This window comes from Phocoena sinus, chromosome X (assembly GCF_008692025.1).
Source record: "Phocoena sinus isolate mPhoSin1 chromosome X, mPhoSin1.pri, whole genome shotgun sequence".
NCBI classification, from domain to species: domain Eukaryota; kingdom Metazoa; phylum Chordata; class Mammalia; order Artiodactyla; family Phocoenidae; genus Phocoena; species Phocoena sinus.
In genome coordinates, this window is record NC_045784.1 from 44,400,143 (window position 1) to 44,422,030 (window position 21,888).

The window sequence follows — 21,888 nt, forward strand, 5'->3', positions numbered from 1 at the left end:
AAAAGGCTACATCCCTCCCCCAACACTGACTGTTCTCCTCCTTCAAGGGGAGGAATAACAATATTCAAATGAAATAAGCCTGGACTTCCCCGGTGGTGCAGTGGTTAAGAATTCGCCTGCCAATGCAGGGGACACGGGTTCGAGCCCCGGTCCGGGAAGATCCCACAAGCCGCGGAGCAACTAAGACTGTGTGCCACAACTACTAAGGCTGCATGCTGCAACTACTGAAGCCTGCATACCTAGAGCCCATGCTCCACAAGAAGAGAAGCCACCGCCATGAGAAGCCTGTGCACCGTAATGAAGAGTAGCCCCCACTCGCCACAACTAGAGAAAGCTTGCATGCAGCAACAAAGACTCAATGCAGCCAAAATAAATAAATAAAATAAAAATAAATTTAAACAAATGAAATAAGCCTTACATCCATGCCACCTCTATGATATGGCCTTTCTGGAGATACATGGTCATTCTTAGCAGCCGTTTGCACCCAGGTCTCATTTGGATGTGTGTGTGGGGGGTCCTTACCAGGTTCTATATTAAGTATGATATGTGCTCAATTTGGGTTGTTGGCTGGCACAAACCAATTTTCATGAGCCCATGAGCCTCGAGAAATCCTGAGTGGCAATAAGAGGCTAAGCTTCCATATTTCCTGCTGCCCAAATTGGCAAGGCCATTTAGCTCTGCCTATATATAGAAGGTACTTCTGTTGCTGTCGCTGAAGGCTGAAGGACTCTAGCCTGGGGCTCAGATGCTGGGACAGCCTGGCCTGACTGCCTCAACCACTCTTCCACCTGTGCAGTGTGCCAGTTAGATGTGCAAATGGAAAAGGGGAAGTGGCTGCACTTCTTGCAAAAATCAACTCAGAGGCCCCTCTTCAAATAAACCTTAATTAGATGAGAGGCAAGAACAGTACCTTCCTAGGGGCCTTAGCAGCAAACCTCAAAGTGGAGTGGTCATGATCAGTTGACTCATTAAAGCACACTCACCAGGTGTGCCTATGGGCTTCGCATTATGAGAAACAGCAACTCTTCCTGTAGCTCAAAAACTGAGCCTCAGTCCATTTTCCCTAACACTAATAAAATCTACCATCTGTCAAGCTGCTAGGAAGAGCTAGGCACATAATATACAGTAGTTTGTTTAATCCTCACAACAACCTGGATAGGTAGAGATTTTAATTCCTATTTTGTAGGTAGGGAAACTGAGACCCAGAGAGGTGAAGTTACCTCACGTACCTACTGTTATGGATTCATTTGTGTCCCCTCCAAAAAGATATATTGAAATCCTAACCCTCAGTACCTCAATTTTTTGGAAATAGGGTCATTGCACATGTAATTATTAAGATGGGATCATTGGTCTGGTCTGGACTCTGGAGTGGGGTGGGCCCTGATCCGGTAAGACTGGTATTGTTTAAGGAGATGGCCATGGGAAGACAGAGAGACACAGGGAGAGCACCATGTGAATATGGAGGATTGGAGTAATGCATCTACAAGCCAAGGAACACAGCAAAGATTGCCAGCAAGTCACCAGAAGCTAGGAAGAGGCAAGGAAGGATTTCCCTACAGGTTTCAGAAGGAACATGGCCCTGCTGACACCTTGATTTCAGGCTTCTAGCCTACAGAACTGTGAGACAATAAAGTTCTGTTGTCCTAAGTCACCCAGGTTTTAGTGCTTTGTTACAGCAGCCTTAGGAAACTAATATAGCTAGTAATGGGCAGATTTGGGATTTGAACTCAGAGACCCCCAACTTTTCCCACTATTCCTTACTGTCTTTCCACATGGTGAGAGACGTATGTGGAAACTTGGGAGATGCAGAGCAGCTCAAAAGAGCTCACCCTTTTCTACTGAAACTATATGAGGTATGATGAGAAAACGCTGCTTTTGTTTGGCCTAGTCTGGACCCAAGAGACATTTGCCAAAGGAGATAGACTTTTCTTCAAGAATATGGTAGTCCCTATAGATTCGCATAACTTATAAAGTGACATGATCAATGACAACTCTGGGTGAAGATGACACAGCAGGGACTGCCAGGTAAGCACCTGGCCAAAATGCTCCTACATGTCTTCCAGTGCTCTAGGACCAAGCACAGGCTGTGATGGGATACTTTGCCCTCCCTGTTCCAACCCCATCCACTCACCAAGTTTTCATCCAGGAAAGCTTTGGTGTCATCGTAGAGCCCTTTAAGACTAAATGTAACATCTACTGCGTCATTTCTGGTTAGAGTCTGAGAGGAGAAGAAAGGAAAAGAAAGGAAGGGAAAGGACAAAGACAGAGGAGTTGTTGGTTAGTAAGCATGCAGCTGGCTTCTCTGTGGGAGGGTAGGAGCAGGCTAGTAGGATGTGGCTATAAGTGAAAAAGTAATATTCACAATATAGCACAACTAGTAGTTCAGCATGGGCACCAACCAGTCAAAACTGATGCCAGCTATCAACTACCAGTACAGCTGTATTGGTGTGTTGTATGCTGTGGCACAGCACAACTTGGCATTTGGCATCACTGATTGAGTGCTATGGGTATAGGGAAACAGGGAATATGCAAACCAGATAGTAAGTTTGAGGCCACTTGTTGCCACTAGGCTGAAGCCACCTTTCCCATGGTACATGAAGTTAGGCCTAACCATCTGTCTTCTTGAAACTCCAGGCCTGGAGCTCCAGGCCTCTTCCAACTAAGATCCGGCCCCAAATAAATAGGTAACCTACATTTTAGGAGGCCCTGACCCTGTATGTGGCCCTTTTGTATTGTTTGCCTAGCACTAAAGTTACTTTATAAAAGCATCACTTAAAAATCTTCTGCCAGTGGGTAAAGTCACAGGATGGCACATTTAACATCAGGAATCTAATCTAGACCTTCCCCTCAAGAGGAAAACCAAGGCAGCCTGGAGCACAAGTTTCAATGACAAGTGTCACCTTAACAGGTTATATAGGGATCCTCCTGGAATGAGGAAGGGCCTAAGCCAAGTTCCTCCCCATTCTCAGGCTATTTCTCCTTGAGGCCAGTGTGGTAGATAGCTATCAGGCTGATGAAATCTGCTATGGGATTCTCCCAGTAACCACTCTGGACCAGTAACCATTCTCCCAGCAACCATTCTCCCAGTAACAAGTCAAACAATATCTGCCTCCCCCTCTACTCTATCCATCAGTTTCCTGCCACGTCATTTGCCCAGTTTCTCTACCCAGCCTCCAGCTCCTCTTCCTTCCCTTTCCTATTTGGTTTGACTCCTTTCCTTCATCTGCCCCTTCCCCCCTTACCTCAATGGGAGTGCAGGAAGCTGCACCTGCCTCATTGCTACTGTCTTGGTTGTAAAATACAACATTCAGGATGTTAGCACTGGCATTCACAGAATCCATGAGGACAGACACATGCTGGTGGACCTTACTCAGGTCAGTAAGTCTGTAATAAAGCAAGGACAGATAAATGAGTCTAGAGTTCTGAAGGATGTCTGGCCTGAGGTGCTGGTGAGGGTTGGGATTAAGGGTAAATTGTATTCTTTACTCTCTCCTGTTATTTCTTCTCATTTCTAGGGAGGCACCTATGCCAGAAAATGTTTCTACTCTTCTCTAGGTATTCACTTTTGTCCATCCTTGTCTCACCAGAATTAGATACTGGGTGCTTTGGGAGAGTGGGAGGCTAGAATAGAGGAAGGAGCTGACTCCAGAAACTCTAAGGCCCTCCTGATATTTAAGGGCAAGGATAAGCATTTTTAGTCCTGTTGGGTCTGGGGCAGCAAGAGGAGATCAAAATTTATCTCTGGGCCTAATGGGAGAGGTCCAAGCTGGCTTACTGCTGACCACAAAGACTATTTCCCACCTAGAATGTCAGAGTCCCTGTCAATCCTCAGAGCTCTGAGCAATACTCCTTTCTGAGGCCAGGCTCTCCAGTAGCCAATAAATACAAGTTGGCTTCTTCTCCCTATCTCTTCTTGGGATTCCCAGCCCTGTATCTGGGCCAGTCCACTTACCTGCTGATGAGGTTTTCTGCAAGCTGAGCTAAGTGCTGCATCTGGGCATACTCCTCATCAGAGAGGCTATCTTGAGATTCCTGGGAGTCCAGCTGGGGTTGAGAGGCAGCCTGGATTTCAGAATGCTTGCACTTCCACATTTTCATTGAGTTCTCAAAGTCCTGGTGATAAAGACAGAGGCAGAGCCTAAAGATTGCTGTAGCTAAGACGGCATGTGACAGATCTGTCTGTGAGTCTGATATTTGTGGGTACTGTGGGGAAAGGGGAAAGAGGGCCTCATCCATTCCCCCATACACCTATCTCCACACCCATACATCTGTCCAACATTTTATTCAATGTCTCTTTCATACTAAGCAGTTTTAGTTTTTTGTTGTTGTTGTCGTTGTTGCTGTTACCATGCCAAGCCTTGGGACAACATACTTGAATCAGACAGATGTCTGCCTTCCAGAAGCTCCTATAGGTAGGTATCATGACCAATAAGAAAGTGGAGCCCTTTTCAGCTCCCTTCTTTGCCAAATCTAGGCAATATATTCTGATGGATTTTAGAGTTAGACATATCTCATTTAATTTTGAATTGTGCTTCTGTCATTGACTAGCTGTGTGACCTTTAGCAAAGTATTTAACCTCTCTGGTCCTCATTTTCCTCACCTATAAAATGGGAATAAGTGTATCTACCTCATAGGATTGTTGAGAGGACCTGTTTGAGAGAATATATGTAAAGTGCCCAACACAAAGTAGGTAGCTTATAAACTAGACATCGCATTCCTTCTCTATTGCTGTGTCTATGGACTGTCCACAGGCCAGAGTGGAAGAAAGCCTCTAAGCATTGAACATCTGATTAATAATGGCTCCTTTCTAGCGTTAGGTGGTTTAGCTGAGGTGAGTGACATTTGTGAATGCAGTATTTTAAGACGCCTTAGAGGAACCTAAACACCATATTCAATGAAGACTCTCTTGTTGAGGGAGCAGATTTCTCCATAACCACCTGAGGCCTTTAACTCTGTGCAGTGGAGGGAGGAGTACAACTTTGTTGAAAACTACAGAAGGGAGCTTCTTGTCTCACTCTCTTGGACAGTGCTTTGCAAGTGTCTATGTATATCAGAATGTCTCAGGGAGCTTGTCTGCAAATGCAAGTTCCCAGGAAATACCCATCTCCATTCTGATGCAGTGGGCCTGTGTGGGTCCCAGGAATGTGCATTTCTAACAAGCACCCAAGGTGACTCTGAGATAAGTATCATGCAGACCTCTCTTTAAGGAATTCTGCCTGACTGGAAGTATTCAGTACTCAAGTGATAGCTATAGATGAGACAACGTAGGAGCCCCAGATGAGCCTTTCCCTTCTTACCCGATCTCTTGCCAGCATCTGGGCAGTGTTCTTGTATCTAATCTTGATAAGGCCTGGCCTCTGAACCCAGGCCTCCCCATCCACCTGCACTGGGATACCTTCTTCACCATCGATGGTTATCATCAACTCACGGCACTGCCAGAGAAGAGGAGGAGGGAGAATGGGGGAGAAAAATGAGGTAACGACTGTAGACCAATCTGATAATCTCACAGTCATGGCCAAATGTGTATCTGAACAGGACTGGCAAAAATGTGAATCAGATTGTCCCAGGGAGGAAACACATGTTTGCTATGGGCTTTTTGCTCCTTTGGTCCCTACCACCTGTTTCCAACTTCAGCCAGTACCTTGCTTCCCACCAGATAACCTGCTCCCTCCACCCTGTCATTCTTATACCTGGTTAATTCCTGAGACTACCCCACATCCTGGATTGTAGCCACAGGGCTCAAACCCTTTCTGGTGCCCACCAGGCCCGTGCCTACCTGGGCGATGCGATGATGATGCAGGTTGATGATACGGGACATTGCCATCTGTACAGAACCAAAGATTGCCACTACCTCTAGCTTCCCATCATCTATCGCAGGAGCCTCATATTCCTGAGGAGGAAGAACTGTGTCACACATCTCACCCTTGAGAAACCACACCTTGCCTATCACAAGCAGGTATGCTTTGAAAGCTCCTGGTGAGAATTTTTCTAGCTAATGAAAAGTGGAGAAACTACTATATTATTAAGAGGAGAAGAATGAGGTCAGGAAGCCAACTTGGGAAAAGGGCACTGAGATAAAAACTCAGTCCCTTTTGAGATCACAACTCTTAACTGGTTCTCTCCCTGTCCAATCTAGCATCATAAATCCCCAAGGCCAGTCCCACTGGTCCCATGACCTTCTTGGGTGAGCTCAGATGAAAGGATTCATGGCCAATTTCTCAGGAGATTTTATTGACAGACCTCCTTAGAGAAAAGGGCATGGCCTAGGTAACCTTTCAAGGATCTTTCAAACGTGAGGAATGGAAAATTCAAAGTCCAGGCAACACCGAAGAATTTATCTGATCCTGAGGTTTTTGGTTGATTCTTGTGCTCTGGGGTGGTAATTGCCTTAAAAAAAAAAAACCTCATCGTACAGCTGCTGCCAATAAAGGTCCCCAGCCCACCTCCTCTTCCCCTACACTCCAGTCTGTTCAACTCTCCTTTCTGATAGACTTTAGAGGGGTCAAGCCTTTCTTCCTCCCTGTTCCTTGTTCCATACTCACTGTGGTAGCTGTGCTGCTTCCCCAAAAGTTGACACCTCCAGCATAGCTGGTAATGTTGAGCACTACAATGCCTTGCAGGTTTGGCAAGGAGATGGCTTCTCCATCACACTGAAAGAAAAGAGTAGCCCTTATTGGCTGGCTCTTCAGATACCAATGTGAAGGGCCATTTACAGAGATGGGGGAAGGGCTCTGTCTTCTCTTCATACTATTATTTTCTCATCCATAAAATGGAAATCTATCTTCGTGATTTCCTACCATGAGCAATGAGTGAGGATCAGAGTTAAAGCTTGGGAAGAACTAAGGATATAGAGGAAAGTTGATTCCCAGGGTCATGATATTTCCTTTCTTCATGCCCAGGAAGGATCACCCTCTTTTCCACTAACCTCCAGGTGCACTCGTTCTTCCAGTTTTCTGTAAGAGCGCTGAAAAAGTTCCTTGCTTCCCAGAAGGCCATACCACGTCTTGTTCTTAAGGCGGCTACTACAGGGAGATAAAGGTAGAGAAAAGTAGTCAGAGGGTGAATAATATAAAGATAAGTGGATGAAGAAAAGTAAGAGGAGACACCATCTTATTCATCAAGTGCCTTCTTATAGAGAGGAGTCATGTTTAATGGTAACTGGACACAAGAGGGAATGCTAGGATAGTGTAACTGGTATCCTTATGCGAACACCAGCTGCAATGGGTTCCTGGGTCTCCTTGAGGCATCAGCATCCCATTGATTTGTCACTTTTACTTGCTTATGATGTTGGTTCAGGCTTGGAAGAGACAGGCTATATTTAGAAAGTAAGGCTCATAAAAAGCTGTGAGCATAACTGGCTAGTACACATCAACTACCCTGGCAAGTACCATTCTGGGAGCTCAAGATTTCAGCCACTTGGAATCAATTTCATTTGAAACATGTGACTCTTAGACTGCAGTTTCTTTGAAGCATAACTTTTCTGGCAAAGTGGAGGGATTTCCAAGACCTGTATGTTAAACACTTAATTCAATGCTACAGAATAGAAATAAGCTTACTAGGAAGACTGTAGAGTAGGAGCCAGTGGAGAGAATATGGGACAGGCAAGAATATCAGGAGACCTGTGGTGGAGGTGGGAAGGACAAGGTCCTGTTGACTGCAGAGTCTCTGATAAAAACAGCAGGGTACTTAACAATCACTATAAAGGCTGGATAGAGTTTACTGTGAGCTTTTAAAGTAGAGCCACAGAAATGAGCCACCACAGGGCATGGGTTTTGAAATGTAAGAAGGCTAGCACATAGCACAAAATTATTTGCACTCTGTTTTAAACCATAAGTTCTCTGGGCACTTCAGTTTCCTTATCTATTAAAAATTGGAGTTTGGTTATGTGGAAATGCAAAATACCTAGAACAACCAAAACAATTCTGAAAAAAGAACAAAGTCGGAGGACTTTCATCTCCCAATTTCAAAACTTACTATAAAGCTACAGTTATCAAGACAGCGTGGTGCTTGCACAGGATAGACACATAGATCAATGGAACATGGTGAGAGTCATAGGAAAACAACCCTTACATTTAGGGTCAATTGATTTTCAACAAAGGTGCCAACACACTTCAGTGGGGGAAAGGATACTTTTAAAAGGTGGTGCTGTGGTAAATGGATATCCATGTGCAAAAAGATGAACTCAGATTCTTACCTAATACCATACATAAAAAGTAACTCGAAACAGATCACAGACTTAAATGTAAGAGCAAAACCAAAAATTTTAGAAGAAAACAGCAAATTTTTAAGATCTTGGGTTAGGCAAATATTTCTTAAACACGGCATCAAAAGCATGGTCTGTAAAAAAAAAATTGATCAATTGGAACTCATCAAAATTCAAAACTTTTGTATTTCAAAAGAGACCGTTAAAAATGAAAAGACAAGCAATAATAACAAAAAAGACAAGCAACTGGGAAGCAATATTTGCAAGACACATCTGATAAAGTACTTGTTCCTCAGCCCAGGCCTGCTCTGAGAAAGAAGTTCTGGTGGCAGGTGGGCAGGGGGTGGTGATGATGGGTGGAGGGTGTGCTTCTTTTTACTCATAATTTCAATTTACCACAAGAACTCTGAGGCTGCCTTAGTGTATGTCTGTAGTACAAAAGTACCAGAAGGTGCCAAGCAGACCAAACAAGATGGGGTAAAATCAGTAGGTCCTGGGGAACCAAGTTAGGAACACTAAGAACCAGTAGGGCGATCTTTGATACTTTGCAGCCTTGCCAAGCAAGAACAGACCTAAAACCACTACTAGGACCTCATCAAGTTCTTGGAGACAGAACAAAGATAGGCAATTCGCTGAACTGAGTCAATGTAATCTGTTTTCAGTAACAGTAACACAGCTGAACACAGGTCAAGACTATGAAAGCAGCTCCAAGTTCAGGATGCCAGTGCAGCATCATCACAGATCTGGTCAATATTTGGGGCGAGATATCCCACTAGACTAACCTTGGGACTAATGTGTTTTACTTCCAAAGGATGGACTCTTTCTGTTTCTTGTCTGTAAGGTAGGGGATGTGGGAATACATGTGTATATTGTGATTGTGTGTTTGTATGTAGGGAGGGGAGTTTCTTTTCCTTACTTGTATTGTCCTGGGTGTTCATCTCTTCTGGTGTTGAATTCCAGAGAAATTTTAGCATCTAGTCCAATTCCAAAATAGTTGTTCATGACACACCTTTCTTTGAAGCGTCTGAAATTAGCCAAAGGGAAGAAGAGAATAGACACTGGTGCAGGAAAGAAGTGCTGTTATCATTGGGCTGCAGACTTTATCTGCGTGATCAACAACCACTGAGGGAAGTCCCCCTCTACACTGGGCACGAGGCTTAATGTTCTTGAGAGGCACATGTAGATGTCCTATTGTGTTAACAACGAACTTGTTAGCTGTAAGAGAGGACACCCAGCCAGTAGGGTGGATTCAGTGGAATTGGGATTCATAATAAAGAAGTCATCTTTGGAGGCTGTCAGATATGAGTGGCCATTATCTTCTCCACATAAAATAAAGGGAAATAAGAGTCATTGACTGATTCCCATAAAGAAAGAAGATTTAAGTATCTCAGATAAAAATATATGATGAGAGTAAAGTCTGTATTACTGTTTCCAGAGATGTCTGAACTCCTTTGTAGCACTTTCACATCAAAGGGCAAAGTGATCATACATTTGAAGGAAAAAAAAACTGTTAAAAGAGGGTAGATACATATACAACAACAACAAAACCAAGCAGTTTGTTTTATTCTTCTGCATCCATCCATTAAAACCAGTGGTGTGCTGGAGCCAGTTCATACCAGTTTATGTAAGCTGATTATGCCTATAATTCCCAACTCTGCATTCAATGACACTATATCAGTAGCTTGAAATAGGCCATGATGGAAAGGTTTACGCCAGGAATAAATCAGGGCTTTCCTCCCCACAGAGAGCTGGTTGTTAAACATTTTCCAGCACACCATTGATCAAAACTCATTAGGTAGGTCCATTGAGACCTCATATATGAGCTTAAGCCAATGGTAAAGTGGAGGGGAATGGGAGTTGAATATAGGAATAACTGGGAAGCTGCAGAAAACTTAAATAATTGCTAGCTGTGTCCTTCTTTTGAGAAACTGAAAATAGGTACAATTTAGCTACTTAACCACAGATTTTTTTTATTCATTACTAAACTGACCTTACATCTCTCACATGAGATTTGTCTTCCTTGACCACGGTCCAGAAATTGGGGATTCTCTAACTGATGTAACTGATTTTCTTAATGGAACTCAAAATAAGTGAATGTGACGGAACTTGGCTCTAAAGAGGTAGGGCTATTGAGACAGATGTCTTTAGATTTGCTAGCTAGTCCCCTCAATGCCCACTTACTTCTTAGCAACTCCAATCATTTACTGTTAAAGGCAACAGTGAAAAACAGGTTCTTTGAAATGAAATGAAGTTGTTTTAATTTAAAAAAATAATAACAACTGTAACACATATAGCACCTAACTATGGGTGCCAAACACTGCCCAATGCAAGTACTTTGGATATATAAACTCAATAAATACAGCAAACCTATCTGGCAAGTTCTACAATTATCTCCATTTTATACATGAGGAAACTGAGGTTTGGTTGAATTACTTGTGTAAGGTCACACAACTAGTAAGTATAGTCAGCATTTGACTCTGTGTATCCTTAGACTATTCTCTTAACCAGAGAAAGGGAGAAGCCACAGGAAGGTGATAGGCTTAAATACTTACATAGTTTCAGGTGTAAAATATAAGTGCTCCAAATTGAGGTTATCCAGGTCTTCACTTTTGAGAGAAGATATAGAAGACAGAGTACCAAGACGAGAACCTAGACACAAAAGATGTCACCTTGGTGTCAGATACAAACAAGAAAGCCCTTCCCCCCAGTTGTATTTCACCCCACTTTCTCTGTTGGAGTAGAATCAAGCTCAATGACTTTCTCCTCGATAATATTCAGGGTTCTCATTCCAAAGAGGGATCATCTTGGATGGACAGGGACTTCCACTGACAGAATAGTAAGGTTGGGCTGCTTGCTTGCTGGCAGTGAAACAGCTTCAAATCTTGGGTTTCATCAGGCCAGCCTTTTCAAAGTATCTAATGGGGTCATTACTTCTGGACATAGGCATGGGGTCTTATAGTGTGAGGTTTCTGGAGAAGAGGGAGGGATATCTACTGCAGAGTAGGATTATGGCTAAAGGAAGATGCATGAAAATACATCTTTATTCTCTGGGAACTAGAAGACAGAGATGAAGCTTAGAGTAAAGGAAGGAAGGAGAAGAGAAAGATCATTACGGTGTCTTGGGCTCATCTGGTTAATATCTTCTGAGTCATCTTCCAGGAAGAAAGTTGAACTAAAGTTCTTGACTGATATTGTCTGTCGGCTTTGCTCATCAAGAACTATAGAGAAAAAGTGGAAGGAAGGAGGGAAGGAAGGAAGGAGAGGAAGGAAAGGAAGGAAGAAAAGGAGGAAAGGAGGGAGGGAGGGTTGGTCACATTTCTTGAGCATCTCTTTTGTTCAGTTAATACCAGTCAGTGTGTGGGGAGACAATGGAGACTCCCATTTGATCATCACATCTCCTCCATGATGCTGTTTGTGGTTTCAGTTTTCTTACAGTATTGCCATGTCTCTTCACATCCGTGCCTGAGCTTTCTCTGTTTTACTTGTTACTCTTTTCCTATCGTCCAGTAAATGTGGCTGTGAGTAGAAGCTTGGGGCCAGGGGTAGGGGGAGCAGGGTGGGAAACTTTCTGTTCTTCTACCTCCATTCTCGCCTCTTATTTAATTCATTTACTCACATGACCTTTGTTCTAAACTTAAGCCTCTAGGAACAGGCCGTTCTTTCAAGCAAATGTCTCACCAATACCCAGAATATTTGAGAAATCTCCTTTCTTTTACCAGCCTATATATTGTATAGCTCAGGTGCTCAGCCTATGCCAAAGCTCATAGGTTCAATCCCTGGGCTGCCAGGGGAGCCTTTCTCTGTCCCAGGGCCACAAGTTGCACTCCTAAATCTGATTTATGTATTGATGGAGCAGGCTGAGGATTAGTTGTGACAGGGTTATGGCTACATCAGATTGATCTGATCCCGGCTACTTGGAAACTACCTACAGAAATAGAGGCAAACTGGCTGTTTAATGATTTCACAGTGCAGAAGGGTTATTTCCTTTCTTTCTTAGAAACTTGGCTGAGGTTGTACCTAAAGGTACCAAGGCAGGAGAAGGTACTGTAGCTAAAGGTACCAAGGCAGGAGAAGGTACTGTAGCTAAAGGTACCAAGGCAGGAGAAGGTATTGTAGCTAAAGGTCAAAGGCCAGCCAAAAGGACTTCCCTGCTACATGGACTTCTGTTCAATTCCAATAGCTCAGGTAGAACACACTTGGTGTTATATTTTCTGATCTGTTTTCCAAAGAAGCATTGTGGAGAAGAAGTGGGAACCAAAATGTTAAAGTAAGAAGTTGGAGGAGTTGAAAGAGTTTTCTTACTGAGTTGGAAGCTTGCAGATTGTCATGAGTTATGGGAAATGGCAATCAATGCTAGAGCTGCCAGGACCACTCTCAGAGCCTTTGTGCCTGATTAATACTGTGCGAGACATGCAGAGATGAACACTATTTTCTTTCTAAAATCATCATAGGCTCAGTGGTTGGAAGGAGACAGAAGCAGGTGGAAAAAGATTCCATGGCTGGAGGTTGAAGCTGACAGACCTTTGCGCAAAGCCACTTAACAGCTGTAATTGTTTAGGATGATTGTTAGTTCCAAAAATAAATAAGTAGCAAGAGTTGAGTGCCTGAGAGGTAGGAGGAGCCAAAGGGGCAGCTTATCAGGACTGAGGCTTTTCAAATCAGTGGAGACTGAGGATGGACTTTGGATGCTTTATGAATGCAGAATCTAGTCAAGTTTTGGTAGTGTTGTCAAATAGTAGACCCAGAGCGAGGGAGACCATTAAACTACCCACAGGAACCTTCTCTTTACCCTGCCTCAATCACCACAACCCTGGGGCCTTTACCTTGTTCAACTTGGAATATGATGAGTTTCAAGGACTTTTGGAGATTCTGGGCCTTTGTGGCCAGCTCCAACTTGCACTTGGCTATGTGGTCTATTTGAGGGATGAAGGGCTTTCCATCTGCCTTGGCACTGTCTGCATGTGCTGTGGTACTCTTCTCAACTGCTGCATCCTCAGCAAGGATATCAATCAGGACACTGAGCTTGTCATACATTAAGTCGCTCTATATGGGGAAGGAGACAGGGCATTGTTATGAGGGATTTGTGCCTGAAAGGACAGAATGAGGAGTCAGATGGTATGGGGAGAGGTAGGGAGGGGTACTAGTTGGCCGGAAACACTGCGCATAGAAAGCTACATGTGGGGAGATGAAAGTTTAGGGAAAGAACTGCTTGGGTAGATGTGATAAGATAGCCAAAGGGTGTAAGGGGGTCAAAGAGACACTATTTGTTACAGAACAGCTGCAGGCATCAATATATGTTGCCTAGTCTTTCTCATGTCAGAGTGGCCTGTAAAATGATGTGTAATATGGCAAAACTAAGGAAAGATAAACATTTCTGGATTGGTGTTTTCATGGGCATGCTCCTATGAATGTGGATGTGGCTCTGCATGGGTTCCTTGTGTCTGCCTTTGTCTGTGTGTATGTTTGGGGGTGTACTACATGATTATGGCTTGATTCCCAGCTCCATCACTTAATAGTTTGTAAACTTAGGCAAGTCACTTAATCTATTTGTGCTTTTATATTCTAGGGTAGTTGTGAAGATTAAATAAGTTAATACATTATAAGTGCTTAGAACAGTTCCTGGCACAGAGTAAGTGCTATATAATTGTTAGCTGTTATTGTTACTGTGGTTGTTATAGAGGTGACTGTGGGTGTATTTCTAGCATGAATTTGTATGTATTTTCAAGAATGTTCTGGTATACAACCATGTGCCTACACGTTGGTGTACGCTTGTGTCTCGGTGTGGACAGATGCTTGGCATAGGCTTAGGTACATGGTACATGGATAAGTGTGTATAGTGCCACTCTTCATTTGGTGAAAGGTGGAAGTTTGATGAGGATTTCCCCCATCAGGGAGGCTTACCAGCTGCTCCTCCTTGCTCTTTTACAATTCCCAGTGAGAGGCACATTTGCTTTTATTAAAAATGGGGCCCTGGCACCACAAAGAGTACAAGAAAAAAGGATGGAAACTTACTTTCAAAATCACAGACTCTATTGCTGTATTGTTCTGTTTTATCCGGCTCCAGGCCTTTACAATATCAACTACAAAATCTTCCACTGCTGAGCACAGGAATCTGGAAATATAAGATAGATGACACAATGTGACATGGACCATGAGGTCCAGAGACCTTCTCGCTTATAATGTCATTAGTTTCCATCTTCCTCCTCTTCCTTCTCCCTCTCTCTTTCATGATCTCTCCTCCCTCCCTCTCTTTGTCCCTCTCCCCCCACTCCCTCTCCCCTCTTTGTTTATTCTGATTCTTCATGTGTATACGGTGAAATATGCCAGTACCTAAGAGAATTTAACTAGCATTTCTTAGCCCAAATTCCAAATTTCCAGGAAACAGAATTCAGTCAGTCCAACATGGGTCAGGATTTCACCCTGGGTCAAATCAGCTATGGTTCAAGGGCCTGGCTAATTTAGTACAAACATAATGACTTTGGGACGATGGTCCCTGTAGGGACTGTTTCTCAAAAGAGAATGTGGTAGATTTGGAAGGAACCCACCAGAGTCCCAGGAGAAATGAATGACCCACGTATTTAGAAGGGGGAGAATGTATTGCTCAGCTATGAGAAAGCAGCTGTAGCAGGTACTACAGAGAATTTTCCAGGTATTAAATGGAAAACAAAGTCTCCCTACTGTAGGGAGCTATGCTATGCTCTTGAATGGTATGGAATGTTGTGTTTCCCTTCTGTAACGCTTCTTCCAAATCTGTGGCTTACAATTTTGTCTTTTTGGAGTAGCAAGAGCCCTCACCCCAATCTCATCTTTTTTTTTTCCCCCCGTAAACTTTCTATTCAGGAGGTTTGAGTTGGAAGAAATTTGATTTGGGAAGGTAAACATATGCTTTCCTTGGCCTCAACCCCCCAAGCTATTAAAATGAGCCCCATCTCTGACTGAGGAACAGCCCATGAGGGGCAAAAACATCCCAAAGGTAGAGAGCCAAAGGAAGACTGACCTGGTTGCAATGATCATCTCTGTCGGGTACTTGGCCTTCAGGATTTTATTCAACTCAGTGGTTGCAGATTCTAAGTGTTGGATGGCAGCAGCCTAGGGGGAAAAGGAGTGTTTGGCCCTGGAATCTTAGCGCTGTGACATAGTGTGCTACCCATCCTCACCCCCCTCATTACTTCCTACTGATGCTTTACCAGCAACCCAACTGTCTCTCTGAAAATAATCACAATTAAAGAATTCTTGTGGAAGATCTCCACAGATAATCTTAGATCTGTGGTCATTCTAAAAATAAGACGTATATTGTTTCCTCTCATTTAAATTAATACTCAAAAACTCATATGAAGGAGTTACTATTTGTTCCATGTTTCAAATGAAAAACCAATCTCATATTACATAGCTAGTAAATAATAGATCTGGGATTTGAACCCACATCTTTCCAACCAGAGGGTCACCTCTTATATATAATGTTAAATATAATAATAGTATCCACTTATATAGAAGTTACTATGTGCTAGGTTCTGTTCTAAGATACATATATATTTTTTCAGGTAACCCTTATAACAATCTTATGAAATAAGGATTATTATCCCCATTTCACAGAACAGAAAACTGAGGCATAGGGAAGGGACAGCTGATAGATGTCACAGCCAGGATTTGATTTTAGGTAGTCTGGCTCTTGAGTCTGTACTCCTAACTACAACTTATACTCATCCCTCTCCATCAGCCCCCACATTCAAACATCTACCAAGTCCTGATGATTCTATCTCTTCAATATGTTTTAACTACGTCCACTTCTTCTTATTCCTATTACCACTTCACCAGTCCAAATCACCATCATCTTTTGCCTAGACAATTACATCACTGCCTATCTTTTTCCCTTGCCTCTAGTCTTTATTCCTTCAATTTTTTCTCCACATAACATGTAAATATTCTGTTTTAAACCTTTCTATTAGATAGAAGAATAGATAGATGGATAGATATGTGATAAAGAAAGTATAGTGAAATATTAATGGTAGAAGCTACCATTTAAAATTTCCTATATATTTGAAAATTTTATAATAAGAAAAATCCTTATATAATTCTTATTGCTTTTAGATAGAAGTTCAAACTTCCTGGGGGAAGATATCAAGATGGCAGATTAGGAGGACACGGAACTCAATTCCCCCATGAACACATCAAAAATGCATCTAAATGTGGAGAAATTATCACTGAAAACTAACTGGAGACTGGCAGAAAGACTCCTGTACAACCAATGTTGTAATAAAGATCCACACAAAATTGGATAAGAAGGGAAGAGAAGTGATCAGGTTGGGACCTGTGCCCCTGGGAGGGGACACAAAAGAAGGAGAGGATTACAAAGACAGAGAGCCTCCCTGGGGAGTGAGCAGCTCCAGCCACATATTGGGCACCACAGCCCTAGAATCTGACATCAGGAACACAAGTCCCCTTAGCTGGTTAGAAAACCAGTGGGACTAACAGGAGGGCTGTAAGAAACTTAGACTTGGAGGGACTCAAGATGGAGGGGTAGGAGGAAGTGGAACTCACCTTCCCCCATGAATACATCAAAAATACATCTACATGTGGAACAATTCTCACTGAAAACTAACAGGAGACTGGCAGAAAGACTCATATACTCAAGGCTGTAAGAAAGATCCACATAGAATCAGATAGTAAGGGAAGAGAATCGATCAGGTTGGGACCTGTGCCCCTAGGAGGGGACTCAGAAGAGAAAGGGGATTACACAGGTAGAGATCCTCCCTGGGGAGTGGTGGGTTGAGCCACAGATTGGGTGCCACAGACCTTGGGTCCAACAAAGGGAAGATGAGCCCCCTTGGCTGGTTGAAGGACCAGTGGGACTAATAGGACAGCTATGGGATGCCTGGACTCTGCTTAGGAAGAGGCCGTGAAAACTTGCTAGCTCCCAAAGCAGGGCAGAAAGGGTGGATTGAAACCACCCAGCTGGCTGACTGGTTTCCTGTGACCACTCTGGCATGCATCCTAGCCTGAGCCAAGCAAATGCTCCAGCACAGTTTGCCTCATATGGCAGCTCCACATGGGACTAAGGGCTGCCACAACAAGGAAAAAGCTTGGCTGTAAGATGCTATGGTGTACCAACTTATACTGGAAAAGAATCTGAAAAAGAACGTGTGTGTGTGTGTGTGTGTGTGTGTGTGTGTGTGTGTGTGTATTACACCTGAAACATTGTAAATCAACTATACGTCAATAAAAAAAATGTTATGGTGACTCAAACCCTAAGTGGCATCTGGGCACAGGGGGCAGCTGTTACTGGCAGTTGCACAGGTGTAGCATCAGGGGCAGACCAGATCTCTGATGGCAATCAGACTACCACAGCCCATGCCCCCACCACTGTTGAATACCCACACCAGCCCCTCTTTCTCCAGCATTGCTCCACTCGGGTGAGGGTGCCAGTGCTGGGAGGGAAAAGAGCACACACTTAAAAGGAACTGAGCCAGCTCAGACCCAACCCTCAGGGCTTTTGCTCCAGCGCCTTGGGACCTGACCCTGCTCCCAATAGGGTGGTGATGACCACTGAACAGAGGGGAAGCCCTGACTCACACATTGCTCTGGCCCTAGCATCTCCACCTCCAGCCCCACCTCCTATCAAGGTGACAGCTACCAGCACACCCTGAGGAAAGGTGTGACTTGTGCTCACATCAAATCCAGCTCTGCCACCAAAGCCACTGGGGCCTTGTAGACTGTATAGGGATACTCCCACATAAGGACATCCCTCTAAAACCACCATAGGTAATTGTCTCACCTAATTTCACAGAGACAGAGAAAGATAAGCAAAATGAGAAGACAGAAGAATTTGTCTCAATTGAAAGAGAAAGAGAAAAGCCCTGATAAAACAGCTAATGGAACATAAATAACTTACTAGATAAAAAATTCAAAGCATTCGTAATAAGAAAGCTAACTGAATTAGGGAAAAGAATAGATGAACACAGTGAGAATTTTAACAAGGAATTAGAAAATATAAGAAAAGAACTAGTCAGAACTGAAGAATACAATAACTGAAATGAAAAACACACTGGAAGGTATTAACAGCAGACTAGGTGATACAGAAAAACACATTAGTGATCTGGAAGATAGAAAATGGAAATCACAAACAGAACAGCAAAAAGTATATATACGTGTGTGTGTGTGTGTGTGAGTGTATGTGTGCGTGTGTGTGTGGAATTTTTCACATTATAGGGGTCCCAAAATGAGAGGAGAGAGAGAAGACTGAAAATTATGGCTGAAAACTTCCCAAGCCTGAAGAAAGAAACAGATATCCAGGTACAAGAAGCACAGAGCATCTCAAATAAGATGAACCCAAACAGACCCACACCACACCAAGACACATAATTAAAATGTCAAAACTGAAAGAGGATTCTAAAGGCAGCAAGAGAAGAAAAATAGTCAGTTACCAGGGAACCCCCATAAGGCTATCAGCTGATTTCTTCACAGAAACATTGCTGGCCAGAAGGTAATGACAAGATATATTCAAAGTCCTGAAAGGGAAAAAGCTGCAACCTATAGGACACTCTACCCAGCAAGGTTATCATTTAGACTAGAAGGAGAGATAAAGAACTTCTCACACAAGCAAAAACTAAAAGAAATGAGCAATACTAAGCCTACTCTAAAAGAGATGTTGAAGGGTCTTCTCTAAATAGAAAAGAAGTAAGAATCTATAGGAAACGGAAATTCCCAAATAAGAAAGGCAAATATATAGTAAGGATTTAAGATCAATTAAATAAGCAAGAACGTAGATTAAAAGAAGAAAAAATGCAAAATCAAGTATAAAGACAATTAACAGTAAAGGGATAAGCATGAAGATATAAAATATGATTAAAAAAACACAAAATGTTGGGGAGGGGAATAAAAAATGTAGATCTTTTAGAATGTGTTTAAACTTAAATGACTATCAGTTTAAGTCACATAGACATAATTATGGGTCAGTATACTTGAACCCCATGGTAACCACAAATCATGGTAGCTATGGTAAAGACACACAAAAACCAAAAGAAAGGAACCCAAGCATAGTACCAAGGAAAATGATTAAATCACAATGGGAGAAACAAAAAGAAGAAGTGACCAGAGAAGAACTATAAAAACAAGTGGAAAACAAGTAATAAAATGGCAATAAGTACATACCTATCAATAATTACTTTCAATGTCAAGAGACTAAGTGTTCCAATCAAAAGACATAGGGTGGTTGACTGGATTAAAAGACAAGACTGTTCAATATGCTGCTATAAGGGAATCTCTTCAGGCCAAATACACACAGAACAAAAGAGAGGGGACAGAAAATGATATTTCATGAAATCATTAATGACAAGAAAGTGGTGATATCAATATTCATAAAGGACAAAAAAGACTTTAAAATAAAGACTATAACAAAAGACAAGGGCATTGTATAATGATAAAGGGATCAATACAAGAAGATATTACAATTGTTAACATATATGCACCTACATAGGAGCACCTAAATATATAAAGCAAATACTAGCAGACATAAAGGGAGAATTTGACAAAGATACAATAATAGTAGAGGACTTTAACATTCCACTGACATCAATGGACATATCATCCAGACAGATAATAAGACAACAGTGGATTTAAATGACAATGTAGACTAGTTGGACTTAATAGATATCTACAGGACATTCCATCCAAAACCAGCAGATTACATATTCTTTTCAAGTGCACATGGAATGTTCTCCAGGACAAATCACATGCTAGGCCACAAATGAAGTCTCAATAAATTTAAGATAGAAATTATATCAAGTATTTCCTATGACCAAAACAATATGAAACTAGAAATCAACTACAGAAAGAAAAATGGGAAAAGAACAAACACATGGAGACTACACAACATGCTACTAAAAAACCAGTTCCACTAAGATCAGGAGCAAGACAAGGTTGCCCACTCTCACCACTCTTATTCAACAGAGTTTTGGAAGTTTTAGCCACAGCAATCAGAGAAGAAAAAGAAATAAAAGGAAACCAAATTGGAAAAGAAGAAGTAAAGCTGTCACTGTTTGCAAATGACATGATACCATATACAGAGAATCCTAAAGATGCTACCAGAAAACTACTACAGCTAATCAATGAATTTGGTAAAGTAGCAGGATACTAAATTAATGCACAGAAATCTCTGGCATTCTTATACACTAATTATGAAAAATCTGAAAGTGAAATTAAGAAAACACTCCCATTTACAATTGCAACAAAAAGAATAAAATATCTAGGAATAAACCTACCTAAGGAGACAAAAGACCTATATGCAGAAAATTATAAGACACTGATGAAAGAAATTAAAGATGACACAAATAGATGGAGAGATATACCATGTTCTTGGATTGCAAGAATCAACATTGTGAAAATGACTCTACTACCCAAAGCAATGTACAGATTCAATGCAATCCCTATCAAACTACCACTGGCATTTTTCACAGAACTAGAACAAAAAATTTCACAATTTGTATGGAAAAACAAAAGACCCCGAATAGCCAAAACAATCTTGAGAACGAAAAATGGAGCTGGAGGAATCAGGCTCCCAGACTTCAGACTATACTGTAGCTTCAGACTACAAAGCTACAGTAATCAAGACAGTATGGTACTGGCAAAAAAACAGAAATACAGATCAATGGAACAGGATAGAAAGCCCAGAGATAAACCCACGCACATATGGTCACCTTATCTTTGATTAAGAAGGCAAGAATATACAGTGGAGAAAAGACAGCCTCTTCAATAAGTGGTGCTAGGAAAACTGGACAGGTAGATGTAAAAGTATGAAATTAGAACACTCCCTAACACCATACACAAAAATAAACTCAAAATGGATTAAAGACCTAAATGTAAGGCCAGAAACTATCAAACTCTTAGAGGAAAACATAGGCAGAATGCTATATGACATAAATCACAGCAAGATCCTTTTAGACCCACCTCCTAGAGAAATAGAAATAAAAACAAAAATAAACAAATGGGACCTAATGAAACTTCAAAGCTTTTGCACAGCAAAGGAAACCATAAACAAGACAAAAAGACAACCCTCAGAATGGGAGAAAATATTTGCAAATGAAGCAACTGACAGAAGATTAATCTCCAAAATTTACAAGCAGCTCGTGCAGCTCAATAACAAAACAACAAGCAACCCAATCCAAAAACGGGCAGAAGACCTAAATAGACATTTCTCCAAAGAAGATATACAGATTGACAACAAAACACATGAAAGAATGCTCAACATCATTAATCATTAGAGAAATGCAAATCAAAACTACAATGAGATATCACCTCACACTGGTCAGAATGGTCATCATCAAAAAATCTAGAAAGAATAAATGCTGGAGAGGGTGTGGAGAAAAGGGAACACTCTTGCACTGTTGGTGGGAATGTAAATTGATACAGCCACTATGGAGAACAGTATGGAGGTTCCTTAAAACACTAAAATTAGAACTACCATACAACCCAGCAATCTCACTACTGGGCATATACCCTGAGAAAACCATAATTAAAAAAGAGTCATGTACCACAATGTTCATTGCAGCTCTATTTACAATAGTCAGGAGATGGAAGCAACCTAAGTGTCCATCATCAGATGAATGGATAAAGAAGATGTGGCACATATATACAATGGAATATTAGCCATAAAAAGAAAGGAAATTGAGTTTTTTGTAGTGAGGTGGATG

The 21,888-nt window shown here is 42.0% G+C and overlaps 1 protein-coding gene across 1 annotated transcript in view; it reads right to left on the reverse strand.

Moving 5' to 3' along the window:
- DGKK (diacylglycerol kinase kappa) overlaps window positions 1-21,888 on the reverse strand; it is a 167,680-nt gene that overhangs the window by 12,844 nt on the left and 132,948 nt on the right. Inside the window, exons 13-25 of the mRNA XM_032620263.1 lie at window positions 15,201-15,292; window positions 14,216-14,315; window positions 13,027-13,246; window positions 11,317-11,421; window positions 10,756-10,852; window positions 9,120-9,227; window positions 6,926-7,022; window positions 6,543-6,650; window positions 5,777-5,890; window positions 5,298-5,432; window positions 3,953-4,113; window positions 3,243-3,384; window positions 2,132-2,218 (exon numbers count right to left, since the gene is read on the reverse strand). Coding sequence (XP_032476154.1) covers window positions 2,132-2,218; window positions 3,243-3,384; window positions 3,953-4,113; window positions 5,298-5,432; window positions 5,777-5,890; window positions 6,543-6,650; window positions 6,926-7,022; window positions 9,120-9,227; window positions 10,756-10,852; window positions 11,317-11,421; window positions 13,027-13,246; window positions 14,216-14,315; window positions 15,201-15,292 — 1,566 coding nt within the window. The remainder of the gene's footprint in view (window positions 1-2,131; window positions 2,219-3,242; window positions 3,385-3,952; window positions 4,114-5,297; window positions 5,433-5,776; window positions 5,891-6,542; window positions 6,651-6,925; window positions 7,023-9,119; window positions 9,228-10,755; window positions 10,853-11,316; window positions 11,422-13,026; window positions 13,247-14,215; window positions 14,316-15,200; window positions 15,293-21,888) is intronic.